Below are 16,833 nucleotides of genomic sequence, written 5' to 3' on the forward strand. Positions count from 1 at the left end.
CGTCGATATCGGGAAAGATAACCAAAAGTCATTGATAAGTTTTAGTTTCTCTTTCGCTTGAAATTACGTCAACTACTTTCAGTGACTCTAACTCAAAAAAAATTAGTAAGATTTTGGGAGGATTTATACCATTACCAACCTATGTAGAAGAAAGTATAGAAGTGGAATAGAAACTATAGTCTGTAGCAGCCAGCTTAGAAAGACGCGTTATTTGTGGAGTGCTTTCGGTGCGTTCGGTGGAAAGTAGACTTCTGACTACCAAAACCACTTGCAATCTACGGCAACATGTCTTGACTAATATTCGACGGTGAGGTGCATTTTGACTTGGTTTTTTTAGGTGCATTGCAAGGTCTCTCCCATCTCCCGCCACTTGGAAAGGGGGATCACGACTACCTCCTCTTTTCCTTGAAAAAATCTCCTTTCTAGCCCATAACCCCCTACACCCTGTGATCGTTTATCGCAAGTCGTGGTGACTATGAGCTTTACCTTGCTACTAACTCCTCTCTGGATTAAATGTTTGACATGTTTGAGGGACTCTCTCATCTATGATTTTTTAAATTACCCTCTCTTCCAAATTTCCAACTCCACTCATTTTAAATGCTTTTTTCAAGCGAAAAACATTAGTTGCATAAGAAGATAACGTAATAATAATTTACTTCTGACATTAATTAATTTAATATACAACTACTTTAGTATATTTTTATTTAAATCTTGATTTTTAGTCCCAAAAACAATTTATGATGCAATTTAGTATTAATTATACCAAACAGAATGATTCCTTCTGGCACGTCATTAATTTTATTGCGTCATTCTACCACTCTCTAGATTCTTCTAGACTCGAGTCGACTTACTGAAGTCTGAAGACTGACTCAGTTAGGAGCGATTACTTGATGCGTATTGTTGAAGTTTTATTCACGGATAATTCTCATTTATTTTTGTTTACGAAAGCTTTTATATAAGGAAACAAGGACAGCTCATCAGTAACATAAAGTAAGAAGATTTCTTGATAGTCTGTTGTTATTTTTTATTTTGTCAAATCCCCAAACTACAATTTTAAAAATTGAATTTTCAATTACAAAACCACCGCTGGACTGGGAGTAAATACTAAGTTAAACGCGAAGAAGTAAGAGTAAGACCAATATTTAGGGGAAACAAGCGTGGTTTTCCTATTAAATGTTAGTCTAATCTATGGCTTTTTAACTAAATTTTGCGTACGAAAATACACTGCCATGTTTGACAGAAATAGACAGGCTCAAAGTAGGTCGGGCCCCAAATAGGACAATTCCCCACATTATCATCAAGAATGTATTGTTATCATTGAAAGAATATTGAAAAAATAGAATTAAAATGGCAACAATAAGGACTGTACAGCAGGATGTAAATAATGTGTCGCCCTTGCTTTTGCATCAATGCATTCCCAGCTTTCATTCAAACTTTGGTATAACTTCTAATAGGGACTTGGCAGTGCTACGTCACAATTTTTTTTCAATAGTTTTTATCGTGGGGATAAAAATTATGACCACAATGGCGGCCATGGCCAAAGCTTCGGAGTGCCAAGTCTCTATTATTAAACTAAATCGAGAGTTGGTAAAATCATGGACTAATTAACAACATTAGTCCATGGTAAAATCATTCAAATTTGAAATGGTAAAATTGCCGTATTATTTTGTTTTCATTTAAACTTATCCATTAACCCGGAAATTAAAAATATTCTTAACCAGAAACCCCGAAACATCCTGAAAAAAAACTATTGGCCCTAGTTTTTTACAAGTTACGTTTATTAATCCAAGTTAGTTTGCCAACATTAATTATTCAGTAATGTTTATAATGTTTTCTTAGTTGGACTGCCCTTTCTTATACAAGCGAAGCCAAATAAATAAATTTTTAAATATCAAGGAAATGGTATAACATTTTGGTATGTGTGGGTAATTTTTTTTGGTAGGGATTCTAATATCGAAGAACAGTGAAATTTCAAATTAGTTATTTTTGGTTTATGGAAACTATAAAAATGGTTATCAGTTTGTTTCAATTTCGATAAATATTGGTTTTTATTAGAATATTAAACTTAATTGATAAAGCATTTGGCTATTTTCTAGTTTTTGCTTATTTTTGAAAAAAAAATATCATGAGCTTTAAAATTTCACAAATATTTATTTCTTATAACTTATCCTGCTCACTATTTTTCAAACAAAATAAGTGAATTGTTTCCATTCTTTGTCTTTGCTAAACTGGCACAAGGGTAGTAAGTTAAACTAAAACCAAAAACTATATAAGCTACAGCTTATATAGTCTTTGACTAAAACTGTAACTGTATCTAAAATACCCAAAGCGGCCCCGACGTGTTTTCATAAAACCTCTGACGTCACTTTGGATAGGCTCCTTCCAGTGTTGCCAATGTTCGAAAGTTAAAAATCCCACAGTTTCAGTGAAAAACCGCCCAAAAGCCACAACCCCTATACATTCACGAAAACAGGTACAATTTTTTTGGGACCGAATTAAGTTTTTTTTTTTTTTGTATTTTATTATTATTTTTTGGAAAGAAATGTCGTGGTTCTGGCTTAAAGTTAATGCAATAAGACTTTCTATAAAGTCATTACGCTTGCCAAACTTATTTTAATGTATCGCTTTTGGTTATATCTTTATAAACAGGGCAACTCGTCGAATTTTAATTCATGTCTTGTTCAACTTTTTAAAATGTTCCACCCGCTCTATTAATATTTTAGCTTAAAAGGCTCTTGCATTTTGTTTATTTCAGGGAGCACGCCCATTATTTTACGCTAAAATATCAAGACGCGCCTAGAACCTTTTAACAAGTTGAATAAGACATAAATGGAGTTCATGCTAGCGTCTATTAGCCTGGCCATGGGCCAAATAATGATAAATCATTTGGCCCATGGCCTGGCCATCATAGTGCCAGTGTTACTTTATAGAAAGACCTATTGATATTATTGGCCTCAAAGCTAGATCTCGGCATTCCACTGTTTACCACAGTAAGGTGATGATAGTTTAATCCTCTGACTGCTCCCCCCCCTTTTTGACCCTTGCTCCTCTTCAAATTGGACAATGGACAGCTTCGTTTTTCTCTACTCCTAAGTGGTTTCGGAGATAAGACTGTGGACGAATTCCAAGAAATGCGAAGGCCAGCTGCAACCGCAGCAGCGACCTTTCGCCTTTCTTGGAACTTGGCCCACGTCATGATCTCCCCCCCCCCCCTATTTTCAGTTGGAAAACCGCCTTCCAGGTGTTAAAGAAACTTTGATACTTGATAATTGCTTTAATTCTTTTAGTATGGAATTCAAATAATAACTAAGACCATATGCTAAATCACTTAACCGAATAATAAAAAATTTCGAGTAATAGATTGATCACCGAAATTAGCAAAACAAATTACAAATTTATTTAGATTTTTTTTTTTTAAACTATCAAAAATTCGGTTCGATTAACCATGGTGAACACATCGCAAATAATATTGTAAAAATATTCAATTTTCTATATAATTTTTGTGAGGGAAAAACTCAGATAAGTTTAATATAACAAAACAAACAAAGAAAACAGGTTGGTGTTCTTTCTCTAGATGTAGCATGGGTTGTTAAATTACCGCTTCCAATAGACTAAATTATTTAAAGTTCTAGTTTAGATAAAGGCACCAAAGCTTCCTTTGCCTTATTATTCTTGTTCGGAAAGATAAAGGTACTGATAATATCCAGATATTTAAATTTTTGTTCAGGTTTCACTTAATGTCATAAATTTAAGATTTATTTAACATATTTGATCTTAAATTAACCAGAATGTCTGAAAGTGGAAGAGGTAGATCTGGAGGAAGAGGACAAGGAAATATGTCTGAAAATGGAAGAGGTAGATCACGAGGAAGGGGACGAGGTGGTCAAAAGCCTAGTGCATTTGGTAAGTATTTATTTTAAGAGCTTAACAATTTAAGGTTCAATCTCTCTTATCTTTACAGTACCCATTGAAAATGTGGAAAATCATGTCACAGCGCCAAAGCCAGCCTGGGGTAATATATCTAATGGAATTGGGCTCAATCACAGCGTTATAGAACGATCTACGGAGAATCTCTCAAAACAGTTTCAATCGTCACAACAGGCACAACCACCTCATCAGTTTGAAGGTTTATATTTGTCTTTTGTGTATTATTATTTATGGAATGATGTGTCTTGGTGTAAACTTTGAAAACTAGTTGTGAATCCTTGTTACTTAAGAAAATGCAAATTCCTTAGATGCGCAGTTACATTCAAGACCACCGAACCTACCACAACCGGCCGCAACAAGTCCACCTCAAGCTTGTATGTTTCAAGAATTTCTAATTTTTTTTTAAATTTTACTTAATCTTTTTTCTTTTTTTTTATAGCCTCTCAACAGGTTACGAAATTAAAATCAAATTTTACCATTAATGGAAACAGAGCTAAAAGACCTGGTGTTGGAACTATGGGCTACAAACAGATGGACTTGATTGTCAATTATTTTAAACTGAACCTTCCTACTGGATTGGTTCATCAGTATGATGTTGGAATAAAGCGAATCAGTTTGGATGATAAAAAGTAATGAAAATATTTTCATTCGTTTCTCACAGTAGTTCTTTTTATGTTTAAATGTGACTCTTACGTCGCAGTCTAACCTTTACAAGTTGACGAGCGCGTACTTCAGTCGCTAGGAATATAGGTTTTTCTAGTGCTCGTGCGAAGAATATTCTAATAATTGTGACATAAGAGCAACATTTTAACAAGTTGGGCAAGACCACTTTCTATTAAGAAATCAACTATTGATTTCCAATCTTACTTTTCAGACGTAAAGAACCAAATCGATATCCTCCACATGTTACGAGAAGGATCTTTGACAAGATCTGTAAAGATCATAACTTGTTTAAGTCTCATCTCCCCATTTATGACGGAAATAAAATTGTCATCACTAAAAGATCTCTGGGTCTTACCAAAGAGCAGGATTTTCAGGTCTCAATACAAGGCGAAACTGAACTAGAAACGTTCAATGTCACGATTAAACCATCCAAGATGCGAAACGGGGGCCGTGATGGCGAAATAAACCTCGATACATTTCACAGGTTAATAACTATTGATTATTGGAGGTTCAAGACAAGACCTACATTTTATAGCTTTATATTATAGTTTTATTATCTGTGTAGGTACATAGCAACGAAACAAGGTGAAATGCCACAGGAGGCTATTAAAGCCATTGATTTGGTGTTCAAACAAGGTCCTTCACTAGTTTACACGCCCATTGGGAAATCATTTTTCCGTAAACCAAATTCGAATGAAGTACCCCATGGTGAGGGTCGTGAAATTTGGTTTGGGTATAACCAAAGTGTTCGCCCCACCGAATGGCATCCGGTTGTGAGTGTTATTTATCCAAACATTAAAATAATTAATTGTCTCTAAATAAGTCTTCGATATTTTAGATTAATATTGACTTAACAGCGACTACTTTCTACGAAGAAGGCCCTGTTCTGGAGTTCATGAAGAATGTCACGGGTGAAAGATCTCTCGATAGACCCTTAAGAGACAAATCGTTTCGGACATTTTGTGAGGAGATAAAAGGTTTGAAAGTAAAAGTGACTCACAACCCAGCCTACGAAAGGAAATTTCGCGTGGTGGGTGCGACCAAGAAAAGTGCAAGTGAACTAACATTTCCCTTGGAGAAAGACAAAACTAGTAAACCAGTTCAGGTTTCAATCGCATGGTACTTTAAGAACACGTACAAAAAGATTCTTAAATACCCACATTTGCCCTGTTTACACATGTCACCCAAAGAAAAGAACATATTTATCCCCGTTGAGTTTTGTAAGATTATGCCAGACCAACACTGCAAGAAGAAACTTAGCGACACGCTTACCGCTAAAATGATCAAAGAAACGTTAAGGTTAATGCTATTTTCAAGCTTTTTCGTTAATAGAAGTTAAATACTTTTAATAATTTAATTGTTTTTTTTTAAACAGAACACCCAAACAACGTTTCAAAGAAATTCGAGATAATGTAGAGGATGTCAAACGAAGATCTGCACCTTATTTGAAAGAATTTCAAATAGAAATGTCATCCACTCCGATGGAAGTGAAGAGTCGCGTTTTGAATCCCCCTAAAATAGTGTATATAAAAGGTAAAGACGAGTTTTTACCTAAACAAGGACAATGGAACCTGCAACAACATCAGTTTTACCAAGGCGCAAAAATTGACAAATGGGCCATCTTGAATTTTGGTAAATGCAATGATGCTGAACGAAAGAAATTTGAAAGCATGTTGACGTCCATTGGTAATGAATGTGGCCTTTATTTGGGTAAATGCCTTTACAATGAGGATCTGCGAGATGCGATAATGTCAGTTGAGGAAATTATTAAGCGTCTAACGATGAAATTTGAGGGTATACAGCTAGTTATTGTCATTTTACCACCGAAGAACATGCACGGAAACCAAATTGTTTCTTACGAAGAAATCAAGCAAACCTGCGACACGCAAATCGGTCTCGTTACCCAGTGCATCAAAGGTAGTTAAGGTTATTTGATAATTATTAATTTGAGTTAAATTTTCTTTTCCATTTTAAGATTTAAACGTTTCTAATAAATGCAGTCCACAATTGATTTCTAATCTTTGCCAAAAGATCAACGCAAAGATGGGAGGCACAAACAACACTATTTCAGGTAAGTTTATTTTTTACATGAAATAAATAATTTTTAGGATAATTGTAAAAGGTTAATTTTTTTAGCGGGAAGGGAAGGTGAACAGCCCAAACTATTGGACTCTCCCGTGATCATTATGGGTGCTGATGTAACTCACCCAGCACCTGGGAAAGATGACCCTTCCATAGCTGCTGTTGTAGCCAGTGTGGATCGGTACGTTTCGAAATACGCAGCAAGGATTAAAGTTCAAAAGAATGTTTTGGGATATCAATCCAGGGTAGAAATGATCCTAGAGCTGCAAGATATGGTAACGTGGTCTTTTTATTACGTTTATAAATTCATCAATTTTCATTGTTATTTGTTCCATCCAGGTAAAGAGTTTACTGATGTGTTTCTATAAGAAAACTAACAAGAAACCCGAGCGTATTATTTTCTATCGCGATGGAGTTAGTGAAGGACAATTTTCGGAAGTGTGTTCCTACGAAATAAATCAAATTAAGCAAGCGTGCCATGGGCTGAATGAGAATTATCAACCAAAAATAACTTTTGTAGTTGTGCAGAAAAGGCACAGTACCCGTTTTTATCCCAAATATGATAAAGACGCGTGTGGACGACCGGGAAATGTACCTCCTGGCTCTATAGTGGACACTGGAATTGTCAGCCCAGTAGATTTTGATTTTTATTTATGCAGTCATTATGGATTACAAGGTACGTTAATTGATGAACTCTACAATTCAAGAGGATTAATTTTTTACTTTAGGAACTAGTAGACCGACACATTATACCGTTCTATGGGATGAAAGTCATTTGACTGCTGATGAAATTCAAATGTTGTCGTACTACTTATGTCATACCTATTCGCGATGTACTAGGGCCATATCCTTACCCACCCCTGTGCAGTATGCGCATTTGGCCGCTTTCCGTGCTCGTGCTCACATAAAAAAAGTAAGTTTACTTTCGAATAGACCTATTCATAAATCTCGTACAAGGAAACAAATAGCTATAACAAAGCCATTAGAGGTTGATTTTAATGCTTTTATTCGTACTAGATGGCGCCAATTTAAACTATTATTGAGAGGAGGGAATAAGTATCTAATAGAGTTTTCCATTGGAAACCTCAGTGTGATCTGGATTTGTTGAATGACCTCACTGCTCTCAGTAGGAGGCGCTCAGAGGATTCGCCCTGGTAACTCCCAATAAAATACGTAACGTTTTCGGAGCACTTTTTGTTTCCATCGGACTCTTGAGTTGGGGCAGCTGGGAGCACTCCGGGAGGGAGTGCCTTGGTCAATGGAAGACGATCCTCCCTCTCGGAGTTGCCCCTTTTTCCCCAATGGAATACGATTTTGATTTTGGAGCACGTGCTCGGTGGTTCCCAATGGAAAACGCTATAATTTAATTCAAAAACATTTTTTTTAAATTATATTACAAGCTTTATCTTAATGTCAATAAACTAAAAATAAAAGCTTAACACGTGTAGAATTCTTTATAATAAAATAAATACTATTTTCGGTGATTTTAGAAAAATTTTAATTTGCGACTGTTAGCGCCATCTGTTAAAATTACGGGTATTTTAGAATCGACCTCTGATGGCGTTGTCCCTATAAAAGGATCTTATACATATTGGTCTATTGAATTTTAAAACGCTGATTTTGTACTTGTGTTTTAGGCCTTGGACAATTCGAGTAACAGTTCTGGTAAATATGGAACCATGGTAGAAATTGATGACATTGCGGAAGCAGTCACAATTGAGAAGAAATTGGAAAATTCCATGTATTTTGTTTAAATTTAATATTGCATGAATATTTCTCAGTATTTTTCCGTACATTTCTTATCTAATGTACAAAATATTTTCCTCAGTTCCTATTAAGATTTAAATAATATATAAATGGAAAGGTTTTAAACCAACAGTTTTTGTCTTTCTTGCCAAATAAAATTTAACATTTTTAAATATTTAAACTTAGAAGTTTGATATTGCAGGAATATATTTTTTCAAAGTATTTATAATCATTTTTTTCTTAGTTCAGATGAAATCATAAAAAAATGTATATACAAATTAACATTATATCTTAAACTGGTGGTCTTAAATTAACAGTTTTGTTTCTTTCCTTTTAATAAAATGCAGTATTTTTGAACAGAATGTAACTTTTAACATTGTAAAAATTGTTAACATATGTTATCTATTTTGTAACAAATAAAATGAAGTGTGAGGGAAATCTATTTTTTTTTCGGACTCACGGAAGTTATAAATATCCGGGTAGTCTCGGGCTCCCACTCACTATATTTACAAATCGACGGGTGATCTCGGGCTCAGACTCACTATAATAGGCGCTTAAATAAAACATCTTCCCAGAAATTGCCAAGAAGTAATATTTCCAACAGCCAGGACTCATAAGTTATTATTTATATAGTGCTTGGTGAATAGAAAGCTGGAAACTTTCTCGAACGTAACATCAGTTTTTTGCTAAGCCTTAACATGCCAAAAAAGTTACCTGGTTAAAAGGTAACACTTGTTGCATACCGTACCGCAAAAGTAATATGTTTAGTTCTAAAGGAATGAGTTTTCATCTTTTTCCAAAAGATAATTTTATACGAAATGAATTAACTCTGCCTCCATGAGAAGCTTTAAAATTGCCTGGTATTATAAAAATATTGCATAAAATTTTAATTATACCATAAGAGGATGATAATAATAATAATATTATCTTCTTATACTTAGTTTTAAAAACATTTTATATGTTACCTTAAAATATATTATCGAAAATAAACATTAGTATGTTCCTTATACACGTGAGCCGACGCGTTTCTTATCTGACGCAAAATTCTCATGAGGGCAAAAACGCGTCTCCAATTGGCTTAAATATGACTTTGTGGCTAGCCATTCTAACCGTTTAACCGACCGACCGGAAATAGCTCCTTCCCAGAAGAATTTGGAGAGGGGAGTAGAAACCGAGTATCTTTTATTGAAGCGTCCATTACTTACAAATAAAATAGTGGCCTCGAGCTCGGTCTCTCCAAGGTTCCTTGGTCTCACTATGTTTTAAAACCTAGTAGTTAAAACTACTAAGGGCTTAAAGGGGCTCCAAAGTTCGGTGGCAAAATGTGTGTAAAGTCAGTAAAGTGCGAAATTTACGGTTGACTCGTTAAAACTTCCCCGACATTTGAAATCTATTCTCTACCTTAATGGACGCTTCAATAAAAGATCCTACGTTTCTACTCCCCTCTCCAAATTCATCTGGGAAGGAGCTATTTCCGGTCGGTCGGTTAAACCAAGAACGGTTAGAATGGCTAGCCAAAAAGTCATATTTAAGCCAAAAGGAGACGCGTTTTTGCCCTCATGAGAATTTTGCGTCAGATAAGAAACGCGTCGGCTCACGTGTATAAGGAACATACTAATGTTAATTTTCGATAATATATTTTAAGGTAAAATATATAATGTTACTAAATCTAAGTATAAGAAGATAATATTATTATTATAACGGAGTGAATTTTGAGCAATCAAATGGAAAACGCTATTAGTGTTTGTTTTTTGACCGTGCGCCCACATATATGGTGGTGAGCCGCTCTGTTTCAAAAGAGTTGTATTTTATACGGGCCTATTAATAAATCTTGAATCTTGAATCTAACCATTTGGTTTTATATCGAACAAGATAAGAAAACCTCCACTAGTATCAAAAATTCATTATTAATTGAAAGAAGTATTCTACGTGTAGATATTAACAATAACAATTTGTTTCATAGCGACCGCGTCAATTGAAAGAGAGTTACTTGTTGAATTTCGTTTTTTTCCTTCAAATGCCATAAGTACAAATTTAACTGAATTACAAAAAAATTTACGAAATGATCACCTGGGGCACACGCAAATCATTCTTGAACCCGTTCGAAGATTACAAATTCGCGACCGAAAACTATGGTTGCGCTAATGGCGGCGGACGGAACTACTCGTCAAGGTCAATTTTAATGCACTGTGGAAGCCATAGATATAAGAAATGTATATAAAGGGTCTAGAAAAATTTCGGGGCGTCTAAGCCTAACATAAAATACGGAATTGACATCTAGCAGACACCGAGGAAGGCACGTGACCAAGAGCGCGAGCTCTCTTAGCATTTTAGTACTAAGTGCTTGACCTTTCCGCAGGCTGTAGTCTTTAGACACCATCTGTTGGTGACTTTTAGTATAATTTTTAAGCAGGAGACAATCATGGCTCTCGCGACGATAGCACGAGCTTTTTTACCGAAAGATAGCGCCTTATAATGATAGCCTGCAGAAATTACGCGTTTCTGCTAGCTGTTACCTCCGTATTCACTCCCTTTGAAATATTTTATCTAGACCTTTATATACGTTTCCTATATCTATGGTGGAAGCTAGAAAGTTAGAATCTTTCAAAAAATGTTATTTTCAAGCTACGGATTTTTTCACTACAAACTAATTTTATGAAAGTTATAGCGTTTTCCATTTGACTGCTCCAGATCACTGATCAACATTTTATGTTCCATTAGCGTGCTCGGATTTGCTCCGATCAAGTTTCGCGTGTTCTATTTCCCGCTCTCGGGTGCTCGATATCGGAGCAAATTTTTGCGTGTTCCTTTAAGATTTTTTGGCAAAATGGCAGACCAAGACGCGAAAATTCAAATTACTAGCAGACGAAAAACAACAAAGCGCGGGAATATGTTCATAGAATGTTCCATTTGCGGTTTTACTCTAGTCAATTGGGGCGAGATCTATGGCGTCAGAGACAGATTCTGAGCGAATCTTGCAAATGCGTGCCAACCACGGGGGCTGCGGAGCGCGTAGCGGACTTGCCCCCGCTACTTTTTCCAAGGACAGACTTTGCGTAGAGTTGTAGTTCACTCAGGATACTTATTTGTCAATCTGACAGGCCGACTAAATGTGCGACACACTTGTGTTTGGTTTTCTATTTCTCGTCATGTTTTTGGACGCAGCCTATTTAACAAGGTATGTGTTTATAATATTGTTTTTGCCCCCACTCTCGTAGAAACGTTGGCATGCCCCTGGAATCTTGAGCAATCAAATGGAAAACGCTATAACATTTTACACGAGGTGTTTCGACAGCATGCTTTTCTTACCGAGGTGGACAAATCAGCGGGCATACCTACCAAGCCATGCCCTTTCATTGAATACATTATTTAAAAAAAAAAGTCCGAGGCCTATCTACGTCGCTTAGTTTAAAAATAAGTTTAATAACTCCAGCTTAGGTATTAATTATGGACAACGAAATAAAACCAATCAATTCAGAACAATAATGCTAAATATTTGGACAGCGGTAGAAGTATATCTGGTATATTTTCTTAACAATAATTATCTTTAAAATTCGTTTTCAGTGCCTTAATTTTAATTAAAATTAATATAATATCAAAAGGCACACCCCAATACTCAAGCTTATTGATAAAGCCGTGTTTGAGATATCCCGCGCGACAGGCATCAGTCATTTTCCCGTAGCATGAGCCCCATGTTATTTTCCCATACAACAGTCGCCCTAATGTAAAATAGTATCGTTGCCACTGTCGTCAAACATTATAAAGAGTATCTTTGGACATTTGAGTTGAGTTCATAAAAAAATATCATACTATCAAAAGTATACAGGGCGCTACGATGTGATCACCCCAGCCATTTTTCTCAAAAACTATATATTCTGGAAATATATTATGTACTAGCCGAGAAGCCCGCCTTACAGGCGGGCCCTCTGCTAGTTGTGTGTTTCGAGGCACTCCACCCCAGTACGCCCCCCCAAACCCTTTTTCCCATGGGATAATTTCCGTGCCACCCTTTTCCCCATAGTCGAACCATCGCACTAAGGCCCCCTCCCTTTTTTCCATGCGAGGGGTAAGACACTCTGCGAACTCGGTGTACACTGCCGTACCTTTGACAGTGCTAAATGGAACTCTCGAACTCTTGAAAATATGTAGCTTTAACAGTGCTAAATGTACGAATTCGGTGTACAGAGTATCTGAGACTGTCTTACCCCTCGTTTCCATGCGATAATTTCCATGGTACCGTCAACCCCATAGTCGACCTCCCCCCGTAAGGCCCCCTCCCCCTTTTCCCATGTGATAATTTCCATGGTACCCTTTTCCCCAAAGTAGAACCACCCCAGTAAGGCCCTTCCTCCCCTTTTTCCCATGTGATAATTACCGGGGTACCCCCAGTAAGGCCATTCCTCCCTCTTTTTGCCATGTGATAATTACCGGGGTACCCCTTCCTCATTTTTCTTATGTGTAATTACCGTGTTACCCTTTTCCCCAAAGTAGAACCACCCCAGTAAGACCCTTCCTCCCCCTTTTTCCCATGTGATAATAACCGGGGTACCTCCTCCTCATTTTTCTCATGTGTAATTACCGTGGTACCCCCCTTGCACTTTTTCCCATGTGATTACCGTGGTACCCCCCTTGCACTTTTTCCCATGTGATTACCGTGGTACCCAAAATTTTAAAAACAGTACGCAGTAGATGACCAAACAAATAAGTTGTACCTTACCAACCAATAACATAAGGTAGGATACGCGTGAGGGTCTACTTAATTCTTCCATGCAGAAACTCCCCATATGATCCCCCCTCCCCTCCGAAATTCGCGGTGGAAACAGAGAGAAAATTTCGGGTGTATTGCGTGTTGGGACAAACACGGCCCAACTCTCAGGGGCGACAGATTTTGAGAAAATAGATAGTCGAACCACCTCAGTAACGAAGCCAAAGGCAGTCTCGGTTTCCCTCTTTGCCGCGGGTCGCTTTTTCCTCGCCGCCACGGGCTGCGTTCAACAACTATCAACGGAGAAAAACTAAAAGTTGTTGTAACGAACAAAATATCGTCTGCTACCCCTCCTTTAACTTTGTCGAATGACGTCACTATACCGATAAGCAACGGAAAAACCATCTCGCTCAGCCGATGTTTCCGCTGAGTCTCCGAGGATCAATGTGACGTCAAAACCGGAGGTCAAAAAACCCGTTCAGCAAAAAACCGCTGACAACGGAGCTCAGCGCTCAGCTTTTTTAGAGTTGTTGAACGCAGCCACGTGACTTTCAAATCGGAACGACCCCGAAAACCCCCGCCTCCCACCTCCCCGTTTCCGAAAACAGAGAGAAAATGTCAGGTGTATTGCGTGTTGGGACAAACACGGCCCAACTCCCAGGGGTGACAGATTTTGAGAAAATAGATAGTCGAACTACCTCAGTAACGAAGCCAAAGGCAGTCTCGGTTTCTCTCTGATCCGCGGGTCACTTTTTCCTCGCCGCCCCGCCTTTGGCTTCGTGACAGACTAAGCAAACATTCCTGAAAGCTCGGACGTACGACCGACGACGACCAACGTACCAAGCGCTCCTTATAATATAGACTAGCCGAGAAGCCCGCCTTACAGGTGGGCCCTCAGCTAGATGTGTGTTTCGTGGCACTCCACCCTAGTACGCCCCCCAACCCCTTTTTCCCATGGGATAATTTCCGTGCCACCCTTTTCCCCATAGTCGAACCACCGCAGTAAGGCCCTTCCTCCCCTTTTTTCCCATGTGATAATTACCGGGGTACCCCCCGTTAGGCCCTCCCTCCCCCTTTTCCGCATGTGATAATTACCGTGGTACCCACCTCCCCCTTTTTCCCATGTGATAATTACCGTGGTACCCACCTTCCGCTTTTCCCCATGTGATAATTACCGTGGTGCCCACCTCCCCCTTTTTCCCATGTGACAATTACCGTGGTACTCCCTCTCCGCTTTTCCCATGTAATAATTACCGTGGTGCCCACCTCCCCCTTTTTCCCATGTGACAATTACCGTGGTACCCCCTCTCCGCTTTTCCCATGTAATAATTACCGTGGTACCCACCTCCCCCTTTCCAATGCGAGAATTGCCGTGATAAATAACTCAAACTCGCAGTCGTACCAAGCCCCCTGTACCCCTTTAAACCCCCTGTATCCAATGGCTGATGCATAAAGGCCACGGAACTAACGTACGCCGAGAGGGCCACGGGACTTGCAAATCGGAACGACCCCGAAGCCCCCCGCCCCCGCCTCCCACCTCCCCGTTTCCGAAACTCACAGGCCTTCTGAAACTACCCCATACGATCCCCCCCTCCGAAATTTGCGGCGGAAACAGAGATAAAATTTCGGGTGTATTGCGTGTTGGGACAGACACGGCCCAACTCTCAGGGGTGACAGATTTTGAGAAAATAGATAGTCGAACCACCTCAGTAACGAAGCCAAAGGCAGTCTCGGTTTCCCTCTGTTCCGCGGGTCGCTTTTTCCTCGCCGCCCCGCCCTTGGCTTCGTGACAGACTAAGCAAACATTCCTGAAAGCTCGAACGACGACGACGACCAACGTACCAAGCGCTCCTTATAATATAGACAAGCGCTCCTTATAATATAGACAAGCGCTCCTTATAATATAGATACACTTGGGAGAGATCTTTGAAAATTGTAAATTTCGGAAAAATCGTTGAAATTTTCACGGTTTGGAAAAATAATTTTTTCACCGCTAGGTGTTAGATGAAAACTTTCAAAGGCAAAGTTGTAGAGCGTACTTACAAAACTAAAATAAAGTTGGTTCGGTCGAAATCGGCCAACTTTTCACGGAGATATTCGAGGTCATTACAAAACAAACTAGTTCGGTGTAGGTGGCAATAGCTTCCTTCAACCTAGGAGCAACAAACACAACACCCCACACAAGGAGAACGCAACCCGTCAAAAGTCGTGGATTTTCTTGTGTACGTTTTTCATTGGCTAGACGCTTTAGCGCCGGCTGCCGTCGGAAGGGGAAAATTCGGAAATTGTCTTCCCCCCCGCCCGTAAAACGTTCAGCGTAAAGGCTCGTGACGCTCCTCCAATGAAATTCGTACACAACCCTTCGTTAGCGTGTTTAAAGGCTAGCTGCGTTCTCCTTGTGTTTGTTGCTCCTAGCTTCAACTAAGTCTTAAGCGTAGGAAAACGAAATGTACCAAAGACTGATCTTTCTTTTTCAACAAAAAGGAAAAGGTAAATGTTATAAAGTAGTCTTCAAAACCGTCTATTTATGATTATTTTGATTATTCTGTTTCGAAAAAACTTTTTTTCCATTTAGTATTTAAACTAGCACCTTTTCACCTCTCCGAGGGGTTATACAATAACCGTGTCTGTCTGTCTGTCTATCTGTCTGTGGGTATGTCTGTCAGGCCTGCGAACGCGTTCGCATTTTCGTTAACGGATTCATTTGCGGTTTGGTTTCGATGGTGTTTGTGTTTTGTTGGTTGTGCATGTTGAGTACGTGTTATGACGGTTGTGAGTGTAGAGATTGTGGTGAGTCTGTGTTATGATGGTTGTAGATATTGAGTATGTTGTGTTTGAACGGGCGTTTTCTCTCCAGGTTCTACTTAATGACTTTGGGACGGGTTTCCACCAATTGTTCACGGTATTCGTCATAGTATCAATCTGCGATTTATTGGCGCCGACCGGGAATCGAACCCGGGTCTGCCTCGTGCAAGAGATTTACTCTAACCACTCAGCCACCAACGCTTGTTAAGTTACGGTGTTTTTCTAAAGAACAGCTTTGGCGAATGTCATTTACAAAGTTATAACGTTAGGTACTATAATTTATTCTACATCATTTTAAATATTTATAAATTATATTAATCTTATATTTAATGAAATATTTATAAATTATATTAATCTTATATTTAATGAAATATTTATAAATTATATTAATCTTATATTTAATGAAATATTTATAAATTATATTAATCTTATATTTAATTAAATATTAATAAATTATAGTAATCTTATATTTAATTAAATATTTATAAACTATATTAATATTATATTTAATTAAATATCTGAGTATTTTAATTTATTTGATCGTGTTCAGGAATTGAACTCGGGTCGCATCGTTACAATGCAGATAGTTTACCGCCGAGCCATTGACTTCCTTTAGGAAAATAAAAAGTAAAGAAACCATTATGATAAGGGGGGTTTTTTACCTTTTAATAACGCTTAGAAAAAAGGATAATTATTCAAAACTCCCGCGGAAACTATATAAAAGTAATAATATAGCGCCACCGTGTGGAGAACTATCAATCAAACCGGGTAAAAAATATAATATCTTCAATTTTTCGAACTTTAGTCAAATCTCGAGGGTTCAAAAAAACACGAAATAAAGGTATATAAGGCCGTTGCCGTCAATTTAGAAGATTTAGTCTTTCTTAGTTCTTGGCTGTCAGACG

General features: G+C 38.0%; 1 protein-coding gene across 3 annotated transcripts; it reads left to right on the forward strand.

The window, feature by feature from the left end:
* Window positions 1-861: 861 nt before the first annotated feature.
* On the forward strand, window positions 862-8,837 carry LOC149962247 (protein argonaute-2-like). Of its 3 annotated transcripts, none has more exons than XM_090179255.1 (14): window positions 862-990; window positions 3,788-3,903; window positions 3,962-4,126; window positions 4,218-4,301; window positions 4,367-4,556; window positions 4,802-5,074; window positions 5,156-5,363; window positions 5,429-5,889; window positions 5,966-6,507; window positions 6,566-6,661; window positions 6,727-6,947; window positions 7,012-7,348; window positions 7,401-7,585; window positions 8,310-8,837. In XM_090179255.1, the coding sequence occupies exons 2-14, from the start codon at window positions 3,789-3,791 to the stop codon at window positions 8,424-8,426; spliced, it is 2,994 nt and encodes a 997-aa protein (XP_090035381.1). In that variant the 5' UTR covers window positions 862-990; window position 3,788; the 3' UTR covers window positions 8,427-8,837. The 3 variants fall into 3 exon arrangements, with proteins under 3 accessions (XP_090035381.1, XP_090035376.1, XP_090035387.1); XM_090179250.1 differs by lacking the exon at window positions 862-990 and adding an exon at window positions 3,575-3,690; XM_090179261.1 differs by lacking the exon at window positions 862-990 and adding an exon at window positions 3,575-3,690 and having other exon boundaries at window positions 4,236-4,301; window positions 8,310-8,835.
* Window positions 8,838-16,833: the final 7,996 nt, after the last annotated feature.

Source organism: Leiobunum rupestre, chromosome 1 (assembly GCF_980474605.1).
Source record: "Leiobunum rupestre chromosome 1, qqLeiRupe1.1.hap1, whole genome shotgun sequence".
Classification (NCBI taxonomy): domain Eukaryota; kingdom Metazoa; phylum Arthropoda; class Arachnida; order Opiliones; family Sclerosomatidae; genus Leiobunum; species Leiobunum rupestre.

What these genes read in the sequence shown, in the direction of transcription:
- LOC149962247 (XM_090179255.1), top strand. Translation starts at nt 3,789, where the DNA reads ATGTCTGAAAGTGGAAGAGGTAGATCTGGAGGAAGAGGACAAGGAAAT. An exon ending in ATCAGTTTGGATGATAAAAA is followed by an intron (nt 4,557 to 4,801) that starts GTAATGAAAATA and finishes CTTACTTTTCAG; the next exon opens with ACGTAAAGAACCAAATCGAT. An exon ending in CCACCGAATGGCATCCGGTT is followed by an intron (nt 5,364 to 5,428) that starts GTGAGTGTTATT and finishes TCGATATTTTAG; the next exon opens with ATTAATATTGACTTAACAGC.